The 23,970-nt window shown below is 38.1% G+C and overlaps 1 protein-coding gene across 1 annotated transcript in view; it reads left to right on the forward strand.

Annotated features, from left to right (window-relative positions):
• The first annotated feature begins 2,591 nt into the window (after nt 1–2,591).
• The window catches only part of LOC141608462 (wall-associated receptor kinase 2-like), a 45,765-nt gene continuing 24,386 nt past the window's right edge, over nt 2,592–23,970 (forward strand). The window contains exons 1-2 of the mRNA XM_074427814.1: nt 2,592–3,248; nt 11,725–11,734. Coding sequence (XP_074283915.1) covers nt 2,592–3,248; nt 11,725–11,734 — 667 coding nt within the window. The remainder of the gene's footprint in view (nt 3,249–11,724; nt 11,735–23,970) is intronic.

The following is a 23,970-nucleotide window of genomic DNA, read 5'->3' on the forward strand; positions in this document are numbered from 1 at the left end:
TATAACATGTAAACATAAGAATATGAATATGAATAACACATAGCCTTAGCATATAGATGCTAGACAATCGTACTCATCATGTGAACAACAATATAACAACACATAGTCCTAGCATATGAATACTAGACCGACTCATACTACACTATCATGTGAATCACATAACATCCAGGAATCCAAACTCTATCAACCATAGCCGGCTTACATCTCACCTTCTATGATTCATAGAATCCTCAAACAAGAAAGGACAATATATCTAGAGACATGTATAAGTTCTTAGGACAGTCAATAGTCACTCTGTAACTCGAGTCTATACCACGAGGTAAGGTAAACACCATAGTCCTAAACCTGCGCAGACCTAGAGACATGCGGAAAATACCGCATCCAAGACCCATGATCACACACATGAGTACCCCTAAGGAGTCCACCAAAGGGTTGGCTAGTACTTAAGCTGACCACATACTTCTAAGAGTACGTCAGGAGGTCATGCCCTAACTTGGATATAAGCCCACCAAGCTAAGACACAAAGGCTATTAAGCGGTGAACATACACTCGTCAAAGACTATAAGGGCCTATCTATGACGAAGGCCGAAATACTCACCTAGGACCTAGTCCCAGCTTGAATACTTTAGCCCACTGCACACAAGACAAGTAGGACACCCAATTAACCATAAAAGGGGAAAAGAGTCCAAACTTGGACACACACACATATGATCATACACACCCTAACATATGAAAGACTACGCAAGAGCATATTCAGCTGACAATCCAACAATATCTCCAATATCAATAATAATCCAAATTCCAGCTAACCAACAGTACCATAATCCATGAGAACAAGCTAAAATGGCAGAGAGGCAACAAGACTCAAGCATAAGGCATCCAAAGCATCCAACAACCAACATGTGAAATGATAATCACAAATATCAAGGCATCAACCTAAAACATCCAATAACAACCAATCTAACCTCAAAGACAAACCCTCGACCCTAGTCCCGCGACCGGTCATTGGTCAAATCGAGGCTGGCCGGTTTAAACCTAGTTTGACCAAACTCATTCGGTCAAACTGGCCCAGCTCAGAGTCTTGGCCTACTTTGACCCAAATCACAAAATTCATCACAATATCATTCTCATGCTATTTCCAATTTCTATCATGTGAACAGTATCAACATAAAGAAAACATTTCAACTTACAAAATAACTAATTCCACAAAATTCTCGCATAAAAAAACAACATAAATAACCGTCTCACACAAGGGTAAACTTTTCTATAAATTTTAATCGATAAAACGACGCCATTTACTCATACGGACTCCGAATTGAGTGATTCAAGTGGCTAAACCACCTAATTTTTCGATGTTGTTCAATCTGTCATATTTTTGGAAACATTGGAAACCGTCTCGGTCCGGTACTGACGCGTTCCAGCCAAAACACGGACTTGTCACAACACATAATTCCTCACCCAAATTTGTTCCAAACAATAATATACAAATGGGTAACATAAATTAAACATAAACATACTCATCTTACTCCATTCATTCATTTATCAACAAGATCGTCTCAAACAACAACAAACAACAACAAACAACAACAAACGACAACAAACAACAACAAACAACAAATACAACTACTAATGTGACATTAATTCGTTGAGTAACTCGAAATAGTTACCTTAAGCTAGCAAAAAGATAAGTAATAACTTGAGAAAGCTTCTAAAACCCAAAATTACTCTTCATCTTCAATAACATATGAGTCACCTAACTAATCTTCAAATTCTTCACCTATAAAAACAACAAAAACACAATTATTAAGCTTAAATTCGAAACTCTAAAAAAAGTGTCTTAAACAAAAATTGGGGGAAATGAAAATAAAGCTTACTAGTAGATGAGGATTGAAGAGAGGATTACAAATATATAATTTTTATGAGATTTGGTGGAGAAATGAAGGATTTATGGTGAATTTAGGGATTGTGAGGAGGATTTTTAGTGGGTTTTTGGTGTTTGAGAGAAGGAGGAGATAGATTGAGTTATGGAGGAAATGAAAATTGGAAGAAGGGACAAATGGAGGGTAGGTGGCCAGCCAAAAGGCATGGGGAGATGGGTCATTTGTTTACGTTTTGGTTCGTTTCGACGGAAATTAGAAATATTCGTCGAACGCGATTTCCGAGAAAATTAAAGTTCTTAAACACGATTTTACTAAAAGATTAAGTACTCATATGCCCAATATCCAAACTCGTTTATCCAACGACCGTAAGAAATGGGAAAATCCCAATTTTACGAGTTTTATCCGAAATCTATTTTATCAAAGGAAAAGGTTTAAATATAGTTTAAATCACTTTTAAACATTTCTAAACTATAAAAAATAATTACATTTCTTCAAAATAAAATAAGATTATATTTTATCAAATAAATTTTATTTCAAACAAATTAATATAAAATTAAAATAGATTAAAATATTACTTTTAAAATATAATAAAGGTCTTCAAATTTACGGGGTGTTACAGATTTCTTCAAAGTCCACCATCTCTTCACCTTACATAAATTTGAAATTTGTATGATAAACCAAACCAACGTATCAAATTCAAACCCTTTACTCATGGAAATTCAAAACCTTGCCCTGAAAATCTTCATTACTTTGGTATTAACACCATTTATAGCAGGCGATGAAGTGGGGTCGCCTTCGTCACTTGTGATCGCGCCACATTGTACCTCTAAGTGTGGAAACGTCACCATTCCATACCCTTTTGGTATAGAAGATGGTTGTTATTTTGTTGACGAGGATAATCCAGACTTCTATCCTGTAATGAAATTAACATGTAATGATACTCATTACGATCCGCCACAGCTAATCCTTGGTACAAACCTTGAAACATTAAACATTTCCCTTCAAGATCCCGAAATACGGGTCAATAACAAAATTTCATTCAATTGTTATGACGGAGGCGTATCAACATCCAGCTACGAAATACGGGTAGAGTTGGGAATACTCACACTTTCTAGTACCAAAAACAAATTGATTGCCACGGGTTGCGACCCGTATGCTTGGTTCTATGGGATCCGCCATGGTGAGTCATACTCCATCGGTTGCATGACAGAGTGTGCCAATTTACGACATGTAGTCGATGGTGACTGTAATGGCATTGGTTGTTGTGAAGCTTCATTACCCGATGCTATTACCAACATTAAGATCACAGTTGCGAGCTTTTCTAACCATACTTTGGTTGATTTCAACCCATGTAGTGTAGCATATCCTGTTGCGAATGATGCGTTCATTTTTAAGAAAAGTAATTTGACTCAAAATTCCGGGTACTATACCGATTATCATAAGCTTCCAATAGTGTTCAATTGGGGGAATCGGAACCAAGAAATGTGATAAAGGGTAGAAACAGAGAGATTGGAAAGGCTTGAATGCCTGGGTATTATTGAATGAATAAGAAACGTAATACAATAATATTACAATGATACAAAATACAATAATATTCACAAGAATAGGATAGAAAATATGGAAGATATATTCCCATATAATTAGGTAATATATGGATAATATATTTCCACATTCCCCCTTAAGTTGGAGCATTGGGTAACCGAATGCCCAACTTACCCTGTAAATAGTCGAACGCCTCACCACCAAGAGCCTTAGTGAAAAGGTCCGCTATTTGCTCCTTACTCGGCACACGAATAGCTTCAATATTTTTGTTAACCAAATGTTGTCGAATAAAATGGCAGTCGATCTCAATGTGTTTTGTGCGATCGTGGAAAACCGGGTTTTTATCAATATGTAAAGCTGACTTATTATCACACAAAACTTTCATTGGATGTTTGTGGGAAATTGCGAGAGAGGCAAGGAAGGATTTAACCCAAATGAGTTCACGTGTGACTGCTGCAAGCGCTCTATATTCTGCCTCGGCACTCGGCAAAGCCACCGTGGGCTGCTTTCTAGATCTCCATGATATTGGTGTCTTGCCTAACGAAAAAAAATACCCCGTGAGACTCCTTCTTGTCAAAGGACACCGTGCCCAGTCAGAATCCGAATAACCATGTAGCTGGAACACCGCGTCTTTGTGCATCACAATACCTTTTCCTGGCTTGCCTTTTATGTAACGGATTATTCGTAGTGCTGCATCCCAGTGTCCTTTTCGCGGAGCTTGAACGAACTGAGATAAGGTATGCACCACATACACCAAATCAGGTTGGGTAATGGTGAGGTAGACAAGATGCCCAACTAATCTTTGATACCTCATTGGATCCTTCAAAACTTGGCCCTTGGCGAGAGGTAGTTGATGATTCTGGGGAATAGGGATGCTCATGGGTTTGGCTCCCTCCATTTTAGCTTCTTTGATGATCTCTAAAGCATATTTTCGTTGGCTAAGGAATAAACCCGTGGTTCCATTTGCAACTTCGATACCCAAAAAATACTTAAGTCGACCAAGGTCCTTAATCCCAAACTTTTGATCGAGGAAGTATTGAGATCGTCACAAGCTTTGGCATCGTCACTTACAACTATCATAGCGTCAACATAGATTAAAACAACAAGAAAAAGACCGTCCTTGCTCATAGTGGAAAGCGAGTAGTCTGCCATTGATTGTGTGAAACCATAGCCCTTTAACGCATCCGTCAACTTGGCAAACCAATTCCTCAAGGCATGTTTTAAACCATAAATAGATTTCAAAAGTCGACATACTTTACCTGAACCATTGGCTTCAAATCCTGGCGGTAATTTCATGTAAGCCTCTTCACTCAAGTCACTGTGAAGAAAAGCATTATTCACATCTAAATGAGCAATTGTCCATCTCTTTGCTACTGCTACGGCTAACAAGAGGCAAACGCTAGTCATCTTAGCTACTGGCGCGAATTTTTCGTGATAATCTACTCCCTCGATTTGAGTGAACCCTTGCGCCACTAATCGAGCCTTGTACCGTTCAATGGTGCCATCCGCTTTGTGCTTAACCTTGTAGACCCATTTGCACCCAATGGGTCTCTTTCCTTTAGGCAAGTCAACAATTCTCCAGGTTCCATTCTTTTCAAGTGCATCGATCTCGTTTGCCAGAGCAACCTTCCATTCATCTCTCTTTACGGCCTCGAAATAATTTCGTGGTTCCTTGACCGCATCAATAGCTCCTATAAAATTCATGTGACAAACTGAAAAACAACTACTTGTGACATAATCGATTATTGGATAACGAGTACCTTTCGTGGAAGGCGGAGTTTGGGACGTGTGAGCATTCTTAGCAGGCATGACACGAGTTGATTTACATATGTAATCCTTTTTCCATGCGGGCTCAAACTTTTACCTTTCTCCTCTCCCAAGCCTCAGTTCCTCCCTGGTGACTTCACTCTCACCGTGACCAGTCTCGGTATTCACTGAACTGTCAATCTCCTCCGCCCCTTCATTTATGGGCTCGTTTGTTTGAGGAACAAATTCTTCATCCATCGAAGGAGTTGCTGGATTGTTTGGTACGTTGTCAGAAGTCATTTGTTCAATATCATAAGTAATAATTTCTTCATGTGTGCTTTCCATGTCTATCCTAGGCTCATTATGAGATGCACCATTCTCAATAGTATATGGAAAGACATGTTTGTAAAATTTAACATCACGTGAAACAAACTGACGACGTGTTTTTAAAACAAATAATCTCCATTCTTTTTGTGTCTTAGGGTACCCAATAAAGACACATCGTATCCCTCGCTCTTGGAACTTATCTTTCGGTCGTTGTTTATTTTGAGCATATGCAAGACATCCCATGACACGTAAATGGTCGAGGTCCGGTGGAAGGCCGTGCAAGAGCTCATAAGGAGTACGACCTTGCAAGACTTGGGTGGGTGTTCGGTTGATGAGGTAGGCTGCGGTTAAGACACACTCCCCCCAAAATTCAATGGGTAAATTAGCTTAGAAACGGAGAGCCCGAGCTTTTATTAAGAGGTGCCTATGTTTACGCTCCACCCTTCCATTTTGTTGAGGGGTGTCAATTACACTAGTTTGGAAAAGCATGCCATTCTCACTATAAAATTGTTTTAAATGACCCGAAAGAAATTCAGTACCGTTATCACTTTGAACAATTTTGACTTGTTTCCCAAACTGTGTATTTACCATTTTGCAAAAACATTTTAACAAATCTCCGACTTCCCCCTTATCCTTCATAAGATGCACCCAAACACTCCTACTGTGATCATCAACGATGGTTACAAAATAATGTGCCCCGGACAAACTACTAGCATGATACGGCCCCCATATATCACAATGAATTAAATGGAACAAAATGTCATCCGTTTGGCTCGACAACAAGGATCACAAATAAAGTCATAATTAAAAGGCAAAGTTTTCTTAAGTAAAGTTCTTAAATGCGGTAAAACATTTCTTGAAGGGTTACCTAGTCTTCTATGCCATACCCGTCCTTCATCGACAGTTGTCCGTGCCACTCTTTCCTCAACTCGTGTCATGTAATAAACTCCGTCTCGCTGCTCATCCCGTCCAATCTCCGTCTTCGAAGACTAGTCCTGTATTATACAACAATCAGAATTAAAAGTCACAAAGCAATTATTTTCACGAATAAGCTGCTGAATCGAAATGAGATGGCAAGTTAAATTGGGAACATATAAGACATCCTTTAGCTCGAATGATTTATTTAACAAAACTGTGCCATGTACTCATGCTATAATAGTGGATCCGTCTGGCAATCCTATCGTAGATAGCTCCCCTTGCCATTGATTCTTAAGCAAGTCTCGACATCCCGTCATATGGTGTGAGGCACCACCGTCAAGCATCCATTCATTTAATTTTATATAATTTGTACCTGTTAATTTTTCTTTACCGTCAGCCTTGGTAGCAAGAAGAATCCGTAGCTGCTCCACCTCATCTACTGTCAAATCGCGTTTCGATGACTCGCCTTCGCTCGTGGTGGCGGCATTGGCAACTTTGTTGGAATTAGAATTGGAATAGCCACTGCCTCGTCCACCACGACCATTGCCACGACCACCTCGTCATCCTCTGCCTCTTCCTCTACCATTGATGCTGAGTTTTTCCCAACAGTTTTCTTCCGTATGGTACCACTTTTTGCAATGGGTGCAGCGCGGTGGTTCATACTCCTGTGATTCCTCTGCCGAAGAAGCTCCTTTGCCACGACCACCACCAGTGCAAGCCGCCATGGCTACTTCAGCCGGTTCTTCACGGACCTGAGTAACTGCCTTGTGCCACTCTTCCCTTAAAACGAGAGCATATGCCCGACTTAAGGAGGTGAGATTATCCTCCATTAGCAAATTGGAACGAAGATGGTCATACAAAGCGGTATTGAATCCCATAATGAATTGATGCACTTTCTCTTCTTCTTTCTCTTTGGCAAGAGCAGCGGCGGCACCGCAGGTGCAAGTAGGTACACGACTGTAATTCGCTAACTCATCCTATATGGATTTGAGATGGGTATAGTAATCCATGACAGAACGATTCCCTTGACGACATTCCGTCAATTTACTTTTGAGTTGGAGAACATGAGGGGCATTCCCTGCCGAATAACGTTCCTTCAGCTCTTTCTAAATTTCGAGTACTGTGGCCGAGAAGGTGATACTTGGATGCAATTTCTCGTCTATCACGTTGCGGAGCCAAGCCTTCACCATCGCGTTGCATTGAAGCCATGCCACGACTTCATAATTACTATCTTCTGACCCGTCAGGTTTTGCGACGGTACCGTCAACGAACCCTAACTTATTCTTGGCATCAAGTCCGTTGCGTACCGCGTCAGCCTAGAGGTCGTAATTGTCTCCATTAAAAATGGTCTGAGTCAATTTGAGACTCGGACTGTCGGAGGGATGAAGAAACAGAGGCGATGAAAGCGGTATTGTCATCTTGTCTAAGGTACTTTCGCCACCCATTCCTCTATCAGAATCTCCTCCGATTTTTGTCATCGAAAAAATAATTGTTTCGTGGGTTTGTAAATGTGACGGATGCTAGGATCAAACCTACTCCTCTGATACCATGATAAAGGGTAGAAACAGAGAGATTGGAAAGGCTTGAATGCCTGGGTATTATGGAATGAATAAGAAACGTAATACAATAATATTACAATGATACAAAATACAATAATATTCACAAGAATAGGATAGAAAATATGGAAGATATATTCTCATATATTTAGGTAATATATGGATAAAATATTTCCACAAAATGCTCGCTTGCTAAAGCGGAGGGAAGCTGCTTGTGTAAGAACAATACGATTTGCTCGGATTTAAAGCCTGGCCAAGATGGCTATCGTTGCGATTGCAAAGCTGGCTTTACTGGCAATCCGTACCTTCCTCACGGCTGCACAGGTAAGAAATATTCCGTATATACATACGACTCCCTTTGTCTCAAACATTCCCTATTTACTAAATGAATAGGAAAAGCTTCAAGTTTTCCTGTCTAAACTTCATTTCCTATTTTGATAAAATCTCATATTTACTTTCCTATTTTCATATAATCTCTTATTTAAAATTTGTCTCTAAAATATTTGTGATAAAAAATCTGACTCGACTCTGTCATGTTTTTTCCCTATTTACTAAATGAATAGGAAAAGCTTTGACACGCCTAGGACCGTCTTCGATTGTTGTTTTTTCCGAATCTGGAAATCTGGCTCGACTCCGTCATGTTTAAGTTCTTGAGGTTCTGATATTTCCTCTTCTGAATTCGACTAAATTTGATTGCAGCCATTATCATTATTTTTGTCGAAAATAGGAGGTAATCTTGGATCAAACATAACATTCTCTTCGTAGGTGCTTTCAAACGAGAATACTCGCTCCTAACATGTCTTCTTCCTGTTTTTCTTCATTTTTTTTTTTGCAGCCGTCACGCCTTGAGTAGCAAGTTACTAGAACCTTGCTCCTGAGATGCAAAACCGATTGACCCTCGAACTACCTGTTCAAGTTTAACCCTTGAACTTCAATCGCAATCAGAAATTCAACTGATAACTTGGCTTTGACACGCCTAGGACCGTCTAGATTTAGGAAAATCAAGAGTCGAAGCTCTAATACCACTTATGATACGGAAATTTGTGGGGAAGCGATTTAATAGAATAACGAACAATAATTAAAAAGGATATTTGCTTCGAAATCTGTCTTTAAATCAAACAATGGGATATTTGCGCAATCTAGACCTATAGATCGAACAATGGTGATTGAATTGCAAGACCTATTGCTATCAATCGGGTTAGACTTTGAAAACGGGTCAAAAAATAACAAAGCTTGGAACGAACGCGTCGATCCAAAATTCACAATTGCACGCAACAAAACAAAGTTCTGTTTTTTTTATTAATTCTCAATCTATAAATAAAATAATACAACCGACTCCCTATTTATACTAATAGACTGACTTGCTAAACAAGCCAAACCTACCTAAAATACTAGCTAAATTTTATCAAAACACTTGCCTAAACCGACTCTAATTGTTTCCTAAATCTAATACAATTACCTTACTTATTCTAACTGGAATTAGGAAATAAATAAACTAGTAATAATCTAACTAGGAAATAAACTAGTCCTAATGGTTTATGGAAATCTTTATTTTGTATCACACCCCAACATTCTAGTTACATAGGAATCGTGACCATAGTACTTAGCACCAATAATTAAGATGTTAAGTGAATTCTCTCATGTCATTATAAAATGGGGAAGAAGTATTAAGTACCGTAGGTTAAGGGCTATGTAAACTATATGGAGAAGAGTAACCTAATTGAAATATTTGTTTTCTCTCTAACAAACAATTTTTTTCCTCTAAATTCATTTTATATGACTCCACTTCATCTTCAACATTCATCTTTTATCCTTCTTCCCCACTTAATCCTCAATATTCATCATTTACTATACTTAAAGGGTATAAGTGAGAATAACTAGGAAGTTAGAGGGTACAAGGGGACATTCCATAAAAGTAGGGGTACAAGTGAGATTAGCCCATAGTAGAGGGGTACTACTGGGAATTTCCCTTATTTTCGACACATATACTTGGGATTAGCTAGTTAGGAATGATGTTTTGATACATATACACGGGTTGGACAGGCTGCCATACTTTTGCCTGAAAATTTAGGTCGGACTGGGCCAGACCGCACCGTTGTCTGGCTCTAAGATCCATTAATTATCTAACTCCATTTCAAATCACTCCAACTTATGTTAATCTTTCGATATAGGACAATTTTATTATTTATATGTAGTATATTCATCACAATAGATTATGTTTCAATGTGTGACATATAACATACTAAGAAGTACACATTCTTTTATATTAACAAATTATATGAAATCTATACTCTAATGATAGTATTTGTTACCACAAATAAAATTATATTATTTTCATAATTTTTTTAACGATATTTTTTTACCAAATGAAATGTATGTTTTTATATAAAAATTAGAAACATCACTTGAATATAATATAATATAATAAATTATAATAATTAAAAGATTCTACACTTTATTTTTTGTATCAAAAAATATTATTTATAATAGTTTCCTAAATTAATTTTTAGAAACTTTACCTTGATACTCATCAGATGTGTGACAATTCAACTATTTATATGTAGTATATTCACCATCTAAATTATTTTTCAATGTGGGACAAATAATATACAAGAAAAAAACATCATATCATATATATGTATAGAAAAATCATACGAACATAGTATAATATTTTCTCATTATTAGTCAAGTTGGATGTCGAACTAGGTGCGAAAAAGATAGTGTATTTCTGACAATGTTATTTGTTCCACATTGAAAAATAATTTAGGTGTTATAAATATATAATGTATAAAATAGTCGAAGTGTCCCACATTGGAAAATTACTATAAGGTGGGGTGAACCTATGGTTATAAAATAGGAGTCATCTTTGAAACTTAAATATCAACCAAAAATTTTTGAGTCTCTTAAGCATTGTATTATTAGAGAACTCTTATTAGAGTTCTATTATAATCTATTTAATAGAAAAATTTATTTATTATTTATTTTTCTCGCATAATCAATAAACGGTAGACGTGTATGTATTTATCATTTATTTTCTTTGAAGAGATATTTTATAATCATATGTAAACAAATGATTAGATGTAAACATTGATGTTTTATAACCATTAACATTGATGTTTTATAACCATTTTTTTGTTATAACCAAGTTAATTAACCTGTTGCAACGCATGGGCTTTAAACCTAGTGTTCAATATTTGAAGGTTCGAACCAAGAATTAGTTGTGGAGAATTATTAGTTTTGTTACATGTGATTTGCATAATCGGGTACGAGTCCAGGTTATTCTTGTCAACATAATAACAACCCTCTCCTATACGAAATGGGTATGGAATGTTAATTTTTCTGCACTTTGAGGTACAATGTGGCGCGATCATAAGGACCGAGGCCGAGGCTGGTCCTTGTTCAAGTCCATCTATCAATTGTGTTATTAACACAATTATGATAATTATTATTAGAGAATGATTTCGATATCTCATGATTAAATATTTTGTGATGATTAAAATGTTTGTAATTGGTATTAGTAGTTATTTTATTTTGAAGAAAATTTCGATATTTAAGCAAGTGAAGGTATGTTCTAAAGTCTTAGTCTCAATAATTTGGATAGTTGGTCAATTAGCTAAAACAATTGAGCAACTTGGTCTATGATGTTAGCAGTGCGAGAGGGCTGCTAAAATTTACTCGTAGTTTTGAAGAGACCGATTCTCTTAAATGAACAACTCTATTTTTTAATATGGTTGAATTCAGCGGGTATAATCAAGGTCGAGATGGGTAACAAGGAAATATTATAGGGTCGTTTGAGCTCAAGTCGGTAATGTGATGCGCGATAGGTTGCGTGCTTGGTTCAAGCCTCTTGTTCATCAACTATTACTTCGACTGAACCCACCAAATTCACCATGATTTCTTTTGTTTATGTTAATCTCAATTTGGGACTTTTACTAGGGGAGATTAATTAGTAATTAGTAACTAATAATAAAGGGTTTCATATTACTGTAGGGTAGAATGCATTATGATAATGTTGTATGATTTCTTTAGGATGAGATGGTCATATGATACGGTTGAGACAGAATCGAGTCGGATTCGAGTAATTTGTGAAGAATGCGAAAAGGTAGGTTATTCTACTCGGTTTCAATATTTTGTATGCTTATTCGTATGTCTTTTCTCATTATTACATTTGTGAGTCGGTTGATATATCATGTTGGTATTTGAGGGATGGTTATTCATAACATTTTGGGATTGAATTCATGATTTGGTTATATGCTTAGTGTTATTCTCCATTTGTCATTTGTGGTTATAGTTGTGTTGTGTTGGAGGTCATTGGTCGTGGTACTTGGTTTTGGAGGAGATGTAAGGCGGTTGGGAAACCGTCTTACGCTTGAGTCGCCTTTTGGAGCTTTCCACTCCATGTGGGGTGTCCACATTAATGGCTTGAGTTAGGAGGGACTCATGTGGGTGAGACACGACGTTTGTGGCAGGTGATCCGGTTGGCTTCCGGACCCGGTACGTCTGGGCGTGTTCCGGTACCGACATGGTATTTGTATCTCATTTACATCTTAGCTTGTTGCATATTTATATACTATGTTGTGTCTCGTATTAAAGTATTAAAACTGGAGTGTTATGTGTCTGTGTAATTGTCACCTATTTCCGGGGTGGCGTGTGTCGATCCATATGATATTTCTGATCATATGGGGAGCAGGTTGAGTTACTGTCACGTGGAAGACGAGACGAGCCTTGGACTTGGAGCCGAGTATCACTTCATTAGAAGAATAGAGTAGTCATGAGTTGTATCGTTTATTTCATTTAATTCATTTATGGTTATGTAATTCACTAAATACCTTATTTATATTTAATTGTTTCTTAATTACTACTTCGATTTCACCGCCTCGAGAAACCGAGATGATAACATCCTCCCATTACCTTGGCCTAGTAAGAAGGGGGTGTTACACAACATTTCTTCCCCCTCTAACCACCTCAAGCATGTGTATTAAGTGGGCCAGTTCATTATCGGGAACCATATAGCACTCAACAAACTTGTGTTCAGCAGCATATTTAAACATACCGCCAACACCAATGTCATCAACTATCCTTTGTAATCCCACTTCAGGAATAAACCAAAAAATTGCATCAGAATTTCTATTAAACCTACCACATTTTTCTGCCTCTTCAATTCAATATTGTAAACCAACAAAATTCATCTTCATCTACAACAGTCGTCCTAAATATCTTACCCTATACAACCGTCCTACTTCATTCCTAGCAAATGATCCTTCATACTATAATTTGACATTTGCAAAATCAATTGGATTTCCCTAAACAAAAAATGAAAATCAATTCAGAAACCCTAAACCATTTGGTACAAAATAAAAATATAATTAAACCTAAGTTAAAGTAACTGAAAATCAAAAAAAGGGGAAACAGAGTATTTAAATAGAAACCCTAAAAAAGTAAGCGCAATATTTAAATGGAAACCCTAAAATTTTTGTCACGTAAGATATACATACCTTATCTATGGTGCAACTTGAATGTGCAGATATCAATCTTCAATGCGTCTTCAATATTGACAATAATGGGGATTCATTTGAATGAAAATGAAGAAGATGAAAACGGAAGAGAAATTAAGGGACAAATGCAAAACGGAGGTGAAAGGTTAAAAGTAAACAAAAGTGGGTGAAAGGTGTGTTTAAGAAGTCTTTGGAAGTTTAAAATGAAGGGTGACCTTTGTAACAGGTTGCCCTTTCACTATAGTAACATAAGTTAAATGATAGTAAAGATAGGATAAGTATGGGATAATTAATAGGATGTATTAAATGGGGAAGAAGAGGCTTAAGATGGATTATTGACATTAAATAATCCTAAAAAAATAATGTATATTGTGACGGGTTAATTATTACCCACATGAGTAGATAAGATAAAAATTAAAGTCCATAGGAATTAGGGAGTCACAAATAACTTACTGAGTATCATTATTTATACAAATGAGTTTTATTCGATATGTCACAAACTTGTGGCGAATATTGCCCGTTACGAATAAGAGCATCTTCAATGGTTAAGCAAAATGACTTGCTTGCAAATAAAAAAAGTTTTCAAGCTACTTGCTTAACCATTGGAGTACTTTACATGTACTAGCTTAAATTGAGCTAATAGCGCTCAAATGAGCCTACAAGAAAAAATCTACCAATTAAAATAACACTAAATATTTTTAATTTTTAATTTTATTTTATAGGTAAAATAAGTAAATGTATTAATTAAAAGAGTGTTGTGGAAGGTAGTTGACATATGGTGCATTTAAATCACAACACTAAGCTAGTATCTTACCATTGTAGTAGTTTGTAGCTTACAAATATTCTAGCGTGAAAATTTTATGTGGCAAAGGTAAGTTAATAGCAACTAGCTTACCATTGTGGATGCTCTAAGAATTTGGGCTAAAAATGATAAATGTAGGTATGTAGTACATCTCCCTCTTTTTCCAGCCAAACATTTCCACTAATTTCCACTAATTTGCATTTACTCATTCTTTCTTGAAAGCCACTAAATTATCAACATTCACTATCTCATAAATCACCAATCCAATACTATAATATTTCCTACATTATATACTCCGTAACATGTAAGGGTATACTTATATCTCCGAATCTTCAACCCAACACAAATTCTGCAAAAAAAAAATTAGGAGTTTGTTTCATATGTCTTGCTGGAAATGGACCATCTTATCTCTAATTGTATTTTTCATTATTTTGTTCATGCCCTCTATCATCTACCGCCAAGTGGTCAAGCCTAAGAGCCCAACGTTCACCGTCAATCACGCCTCGGTCAACGGCTTTAATCTAACATCTGACGGACGCCTGACCGCCTTCTTTAACATCGGCCTTCGGGCCGACAACCCGAACCACAAATTGAAGCTCAAGTACAGACGTATTCGGGTGCACATCTACAAGGACAAGCAACGTCTGGCCACGGATTCGTTTCCCGGATTCACACAACGGAAACATAACGTTACCGTTTTGAACGTGCAACCGGTGGCACTTAACGTGTCTCTCAAGAAAGGTCCTATATTTGATTTTACGGTTGAGAGTGGGATGGGGTATATTATTTTTGACGTATTTATGACGTCATCTTTGAATGCACAAAATTTCGAAGTGGATTGTAAGGGTATTATGGTAAATGTCACGTCTGGAGATCCTCCTGCTATTAATAATTCTCAGAGTTGTAGTTCTAGATATTCATGAAGGTCAATGCTTCAACGTACTTGTATAAGGGGTTTCAAATTTCAATTATATTAAATTGTTGAAAACACCGTTTAATGTACTCGGTATTACAGAAATACCGAGTATTATTAAATAATGATGAACTAACCTGCAAATATAAAATGTCCCTCTCTGTTTTGAAACTATCAGAGGAACAATGTGGTGGGCGACAAGTTTGTACTTAATATGTACACTAGCATCATGGGGATCATCATTCCACGCCATCCGATCGCTCTTGACTAAAGTATTTGGAAATTGAGGACGAAAGTAGTCTAGTTTAACACCATTTGGAGGTAATTTAGTATCATCCTCTTAGCCTTAGTGATTTGTTGAACTAGTATTTGCGATGGAGTATGTGCTCTTAAATTTGTTCCTTTTTAGTCGACTCCGCCACTTGATGAGGAAGTGGCTATTCCTTTTGTTGATGCATCTTGTAATTTGTTATGTGCTTCATGTCAAGATGTGTCCAATTTCCGCAAGCCCCCACTTGCCTTACATCGGAATGCATACCTCATTGTATTTCAATGTGAGTTGAAGGGACGGAGAAGGCCCGTTAATTGCCTTCCGTCGAATATTATTAGTTTAGCTAGTCCTTTATATTATGGGTCACAGTTTAGTTTAAATGAGCTTACTCGATGACGAGTAACGTTTAAGTGTGGGGAGATTTGATATCGTCCTAATTTAGGACGATCTAGCCCCGTCCTATTACCTTATTCCGACTCAATTTTGTGTGTTTAAACGTCTAAATAGCTCATTTATTTACTAATTTATAATAATTAGTCGTCTTAGTTATATTTAACGGAAAATTCACGTGGTACCCTCGAACTTTGCCATTTTGCACGTGGTACCCAACTTTTTAAGTTTGTGTACATAATACCCTCCATGTTTGATTTTCATGTACAACATGCCCTTTTTGTCGCTATAAAAAAACTCAATTGCGCATAACTCCTAGACCGGAATTCAGAATCTGACAGGTTTTTTTCCTAAAATGATTATCTCTTCATAATCTACGATTTGAGAGAAAAAAATTGTCGACTGACATTTTATAGGATTTTTTTTAAACGAAAATCTCAAATCAACCATATTTTTGATCTTAAATTTCCGAATGACCATTTTCATTTTATCAATCTATAGATCGCGAAGAGATAATTAGTTTGAAAAAAAAATTAGTCAATTCCGATTTCTGGTCTATGATTTATGCTCACTTGAAAATTTTAATAACGATAAAAAGGGTACGTTGTGCTTCAAAATCAAATCTCAAGGATAACATGTGCACAAACTTAAAAAGTTGGGTACCACGTACAAAATGGCAAAGTTTGAGGGTACCACGTGAATTTTCCGTATATTTAATAGTTAGTCTGGTTTTTATATGATATTAGTATTATTATTATTATTTAATTAATTCAATTTGTAGATGAGGCGGAAAGTAAAGAGTAAATCGGGTTGAGACGGAATTAAGGTGGGTTTGAGTAATCGTGTGAAGCAAATGAGGCAACCAAGGCCAAGTTAAAGCTTGCCTTTTACTTGACCAAAATCACACACTTTGCTCCCTGGCTGCTTCGTTTTCCTGCATTTCCAACAACATTCACCATACCTCTACATCATCACTACCATTCAACCCATCACCATTAATCAACCACAATCAGTTGACTCGAGTACCCCTCCGTCCTTTTCGAATTTACCATTTCATCATCACTCACACCTTAACATTCAATCATTTACCAGTTTCGTATTTTCACCACCATCATCACCGTATCCCTGAGCTCGGAAGTCGGATCACCTCAATTTGACAACCGGCAGCGGTACGACTGAGCTCAGTCCATCACTCCTCTGCATCAACCCCTTACAACCATATGTTGGTGTGATGCCAAAGTAAAGCCAAAGTTCTTTTTGGTTTTTTGGTTCATACACTCTCCCACATCGGTGGGGAGAGTTGTGTGTTATGTGTTTATATTGCCTTTGGTTCAATGTTGGGTAAGAGATTGGACCAAGGAGGCTTTTGTGGTGATTGTTGGGCTTGTGGGTTTGGGTCCAAACACACACACGCGCGCGCGCGCGCCGGCCCGGCCCGGCTCGTGCTCGGGTTTGGGTTTGGGTACCTGCGGTGCGGGCCAAAGGCCCCCTTTTATCTTTCTTTTTGGGCTTGGCTTGTGTGTGTATTTGGAGTCCAGTAACGGATCTTAGTCAAACAATATCTCGGTGATTAAGGAGATTTATTCTCCATTAATCCCGTTTGACTGTCATTAAGGAGATTTATTGTCTCCTTTATTTCCTCCGTTTTTGATCCTTCCGTTTGCCTGTAACAGCTCTATTTTCGACTATAAATAGAGCTGTTCTCTCATCACTTGATACACACAGATTCACACAATTTCTTCTACATCTCTCTATATGATAATATTCTGCTTCTGAGTTTTATTTCTGGGTTCGGTACTGTTAGTTCCAAGGCTCTCATACACGAGTGGTTGTGTACGGGTGTCGCAGTGTTAACCTTGGGAACTACCTACGAGAGACGATTACCACCACGGTCGTGCCGATATAGTTTTCAAGTCAGTGGCCTCCATACCACGGCGCTGCAATTTCCGTTCCGATAAGTCTTTTTCTGTCTCTTGTTTCTGTTCAAGTGTCTGTCTGTTTTCATTGTTACGATTTATCTTCCAACAATTTGAAAACTATATTTCTGTCGTAACAATGGCTGCCGTCTCAAACAAAATTCTGTCTGAATTGTCGAAATTGGAACCCTTAGACGGTATGAACTACAAAAGATGGTCACAGAAACTGCTTATGTATTTTGAACAATTAGAAATCGACTATGTTTTATTTTTCGACCCACTGCTTTCGTTTATTCTTCATTTGCTAGTGTAGAAACTACCCCACCTTCGTCTCTTCTTTCGTTAAGTCGAATGAGGAGACTATTAAGAAACATGATAAGGATAACAAAATCCGCTAAGTTCCATCTCCTTACTCATATGTCGAATACCCTCTTTGATTTATTTTCGGTCCATAAATCTGCTAAGACTATATGGGAATTGTTAGAGAAAAAATATGGGGCTGACGATGCGGGTAAGGAAAAATATGTTGTCGGGCAGTGGCTTGGGTTTCAAATGGTAGATGACAAACCAATTATGGAGCAAGTTCATGTGTATGAGAACTTGTGTGCCGATGTCACTAATGAGGGAATGAAACTAGATGAAATTTTCTTGGCTAATGTTTTGCTAGAAAAGTTCCCCCTTCCCGGAATGAGTATAGGAACCATTTGAAACATAAGAAGAAAGATTTGTCCCTTCAAGAACTAGTAGGCCACATGAGGACTGAAGAAGCTAATCGTCTGAAAGATAAGTCAGTCCAATTGTCTCTTACTACTGTCAAAGCCAATCTTGTTGAAACTGGTGGGTCTTCAAAAGAAGATAGGTTCAAGGGTAAGGGAAAGGCTAAAGTCGGTCGGGGTCAATCCAAGGGTCGAATGCCAAGAAAGTCGGTCGTGGAAATTCACCAAACCTCGCCTCAAAGATCCGTAAACCAAATCGGTGTGCTATGTTTGTGGGAAATCGGGTCACAAAGCTTATCAATGTCCTCAAAAGAAAGTTGCTTTCTTGAAGCTAATGTTGCTTTGAAAAGGATGACATTATTCTTTCTTTGTAGTGGTTGAGGCTAATCTTGTTGCAAATGCTAGTGATTGGATTCTGGATACAGGGGCTTCAAGGCATCTATGTGCTAACAAGGATCTCTTTCTTTGAATTCGAAGATGTTGCCGATGGTGAATGTGTCTACATGGGTAACTCTTCTTCTCATTGTTATCACCCAAGAAAGGCAAGATCTTTCTCAAACTAACCTCAGGGAAAACTCTTGCTTTAAATAATGTTTTGTATGTTCCTACTTTGCGTCGAAACCTCGTGTCTGGTGCCTTGCTAAACAAAGCTGGAGTGAAACTTGTTTTTGAGGCTGACAAGGTTGTAATGTCGCGCAATGGGGATTTTGTGGGCAAGGGTTATCTCTGTGGGGGTTTATTTGTTTTGAATGTTGATTCTTCTATCATTAATAATAATGCTTCTACTTCGCTTATATTCTTTGAGTCTATTGATGTTTGGCATGGTAGATTAGGTCATGTGAATGTTGATTCGATTAAAAGGCTCAAATCTATGTCGCTTATTCCTTCGTTATCTTCAGAAACTCATGAGAAGTGTCCTAGTTGTGTCGAGGCCAAATTTGCTAAGAAACCTAGTAGACCTGTTACAACTAGGCAAACGAGTCTTCTTGAGTTAATTCACACCGACTTAGCTGACTTTAAAAACTCCATGAGCAGAGGTGGTAAACATTATTATGTCACTTTTATTGATGATTTTTCTAGATATACCAAAGTATATTTGCTTAGAAATAAAAGTGAAGCTGAGGACATGTTTATAAAGTTCAAAACTGAGGTAGAAAATCAGCTTGATAGGAAGATTAAGAGAGTCAGGTCCGATCGAGGAGGAGAGTATGGCTCTGGTTATTTAGTAGATTTTTGTGAGAAAAATGGTTTAATACATGAAAAGAGCCCACCATACTTACCTCAATCGAATGGAGTAGCTGAACGTAAAAATAGAACTTTGAAAGAAATGATGAATGCTATGCTTTTAAGTTCGCCTTTTCGATGATATGTGGGGGAAGCGGTGCTTTCAACTTGTCATATTCTTAACAGGGTACCTCATAAGAAACTAGACAAGACACCCTATGAGATGTGGAAAGGTTATGCTCCTAACTTAAGTTACCTTAAAGTGTGGGGGTGTTTGGCTAAGGTAGGCTTACCTAGCTTTAGGAGGCCAACCATTGGACCTAAGACTTATGACTGCGTTTTCATTGGTTATCTTTGAAAACAGTTCGCTTATAGGTTCATGTCTTTAAGTGACAGTCTATATCCGAGGCTAGAGATGCCGAGTTTTTGAGCGGTATTTCCTTTGAAGAAGGAAACAAGATCACTACCCGATGCCCTGTTGTTTCTCTTTGTGCTGCTAACCCTATTGACAGTTCTACGCATGCGAGTACTAGTATTTCTGTGGATCATGCAGTCGAACCAAGAAGGAGCAAAAGGCCCAGGGTTGAAAAGAGCTACGGGAGTGATTTCATCAGAACTGATGCTATCAGACTTCACTTATCTGAAAACGCAGGTGATATTTGTGCTTTTGATGAGCTTGTTTCTGTTTTTTTAATAGAAGATGATCCAAAAACATATGATGAGGCTATAAGATCTATAGATGTTGTTTTTTGGAAAGAAGCTATTAAAAATGAACTAGATTCTATTGTTTCTAATCAGACTTGGGAGTTAACTGATTTGCCTAAAGGTAGTAAACCCATTAGTAGCAAATGGATCTTTAAAAAGAAAATGAGACCTGATGGAACAATAGAAAGGTTCAAGGCCAGACTTGTGGTGAGGGGGTTTACACAAAAGAAAGATATTGACTATTTAGATACTTACTCACCTGTGACTAAAATCTCCACCATTAGAACTCTTGTTGCCTTGGCTGCTATTCATGATCTTGTAGTACATCAAATGGATGTAAAAACTGCTTTTTTGAATGGTGACCTAAATGAAGAGATCTATATGTTGCAACCCGAGGGGTTTGTGGTAAAGGGTCAAGAGAGTAAGGTGTGTAAACTGAGAAAATCACTATATGGTCTCGAAACAAGCACCTAAACAAAGTGGGTATGAGAAATTTCACAACACTTTGACTGACGATGGCTATATAACTAACAATTCTGATTCGTGTGTCTATTCTAAAATGTTTGGATCAGATTGTGTGATTATATGCTTATATGTTGATGACATGTTAATTCTTGGTAATAATTTATCTGTTGTAAATAAAACCAAACAATTTTTGTCATCACGGTTTGAGATGAAAGACTTAGGAGAAGCTGATGTTATCCTTGGAGTTAGAGTTGTGAAAACCCCAAGTGGTATATCCCTTAGTCAATCTCATTATGTTGAAAAAGTGTTGAAGAAGTTTAACAGTTTTGATGTTACACCTGCTAGAACTCCTTATGATGCTAGTATATCTTTGTGTAAGAACTTGGGTGATAGTGTCTCACAAGAAGAATATGCTAGAATTATAGGAAGTGTGATGTTCCTCATGAACTGTACTCGACCGGACATTGCTTATCTTTGTTAGTAGATCGAGTCGATATACACATAACCCCAAAGATCTTGAGCATTGGAATGCACTTCATCGTTTACTTAAATACCTGAAAGGAACAGTTGATATGTGTTTGCATTATGGTAAATTTCCTGCTGTGTTAGAAGGATATTGTGATGCAAATTGGGTTGCAGGTAATGATGAAATTCATTCCACTAGTGGTTACGTGTTCACCTTGGGTGGAGGAGCTATATCGTGGAAGTCTCAAAAATGACTTGTATAGCTAGCTCTACCATGGAATCGAGTTCATTGCTCTTGAGTTGGCGGTCAAGAAGCAGATTGGTTGAGGAACTTACTAGCGACGTGCCCATGTGGGGGGGACAGTAGCACCGTCTCCCTACTCGTGATAGTAAAGCAGCTATCGGTGTTGCTAAGAATAATGTCTATAATGGTAAGAGACGACATATTCGAATCAGGCACGGTGTGGTAAAACAACTTCTGAAAAATGGAGTAATTGCTTTGGACTATGTGAAGTCCGAACGTAATCTTGCCGATCCCTTTACTAAAGGGTTAACAAGGAGAGTAGTCCTTGACATGTCGAGGGGAATGGGGCTTAAGTCCTTAAATCAAGTTTGAGTGTGATACTTGATGGACTCTATAGCCTATTCCTATGGCATTTGATATCCATAGCCAATTTTGGTGGTGCTTTGAGACGCACTTGATGGATTGTGTTTTTATATGAGGTTGGACTTTGTCCTTAATAGCTCTTATGAGAAGTGCTACTGAGAAGCACTTGAGCTACCTTTGGGGGTGTGATGGTTTAGCCACCATCTATGTAAGAATATGAAAATTCTCACTAGAGCACTCACCTAAACCAGGGTAAACGCATGGCTTTAAAAGCGTTGCACTTGAAATCGCGGAACAAAACAGTCTTTGAAGGTATGATATGTGTTGTGGGGGAATCAATGACCGAAGACCGACAAGGAATTCAAATCGAAAGATATTCTCTTGTTAAAAGTAAGTTGTTGCCTCATTTCACTAATACGTCAATTCAAGTCGAAAGACATTGAACGTTTAAGTATCCAGTCCTTCCTTACCTAGAAATTCTCTTTAGCTTTTCCTTATCATCAGTGGGGGATTGTTGGTGTGATGCCAAAGTAAAGCCAAAGTTCTTTTTGGTTTTTTGGTTCATACACTCTCCCACATCGGTGGGGAGAGTTGTGTGTTATGTGTTTATATTGCCTTTGGTTCAATGTTGGGTAAGAGATTGGACCAAGGAGGCTTTTGTGGTGATTGTTGGGCTTGTGGGTTTGGGTCCAAACACACACGCGCGCGCGCGCGCGCCGGCCCGGCCCGGCTCGAGCTCGGGCTCGGGTTTGGGTTTGGGTAGAGCACCTGCGGTGCGGGCCAAAGGCCCCCTTTTATCTTTCTTTTTGGGCTTGGCTTGTGTGTGTATTTGGAGTCCAGTAACGGATCTTAGTCAAACAATATCTCGGTGATTAAGGAGATTTATTCTCCATTAATCCCGTTTGACTGTCATTAAGGAGATTTATTTTCTCCTTTATTTCCTCCGTTTTTGATCCTTCCGTTTGCCTGTAACAGCTCTATTTTCGACTATAAATAGAGCTGTTCTCTCATCACTTGATACACACAGATTCACACAATTTCTTCTACATCTCTCTATATGATAATATTCTGCTTCTGAGTTTTATTTCTGGGTTCGGTACTGTTAGTTCCAAGGCTCTCATACACGAGTGGTTGTGTACGGGTGTCGCAGTGTTAACCTTGGGGAACTACCGGCGAGAGACGATTACCACCACGGTCGTGCCGATATAGTTTTCAAGTCAGTGGCCTCCATACCACGGCGCTGCAATTTCCGTTCCGATAAGTCTTTTTCTGTCTCTTGTTTCTGTTCAAGTGTCTGTCTGTTTTCATTGTTACGATTTATCTTCCAACACCATACGCATCAACATCACCATGCTAACAACAGCAGCAGCAGCTCAAACCCACGACAACCTGCAAGAACAACATCACCATGACAACCCCACCCGCAATCAAGCACCATCATCAATCCACCGTCATCAACCGAGCTCCTCTTCTCAATCCATTCACGCAACCACCGTGCTCCCTCTTCCGACCACCACCGCCCACTGTAAAACTTGTTATGGGAAAGATTTCTTATTATTCAATGAATCAATATACAACATACGTCCTATATATACATTACATTGGCTTGCTCATCAAGGTAAATCTATCATATTAGGAAAACTAATATTAGGAATATACAGACTAAGGTATTATATTATTTACTAAATATTACCATATCGTCACACTTCCCCTCAAGTTGGAAGTACTCCGTTCCAAACGCCCAACTTGTTAACGATATGATTGAACTGTTGTTTTCCTAATCCCTTTGTAAAGATATCAGCTAGCTGCTCACCCGTCCGGACCCAACATGCTTGAATCGTCCCATCCATCATTCGTTGCCGGACAAAATGGCAGTCCACTTCGATGTGTTTCGTTCTTTCATGAAATACCGGATTTTTCGCTATTTTCATTGCGGCCTCATTATCACAATACTCATTACTCCATCACCGGTTGAGTGTATTCCACACCCAATGAACGAAGAAACGACTTCAGCCATATAATTTCACATGTC

Source organism: Silene latifolia, chromosome 10 (assembly GCF_048544455.1).
Source record: "Silene latifolia isolate original U9 population chromosome 10, ASM4854445v1, whole genome shotgun sequence".
Lineage (NCBI taxonomy): Eukaryota > Viridiplantae > Streptophyta > Magnoliopsida > Caryophyllales > Caryophyllaceae > Silene > Silene latifolia.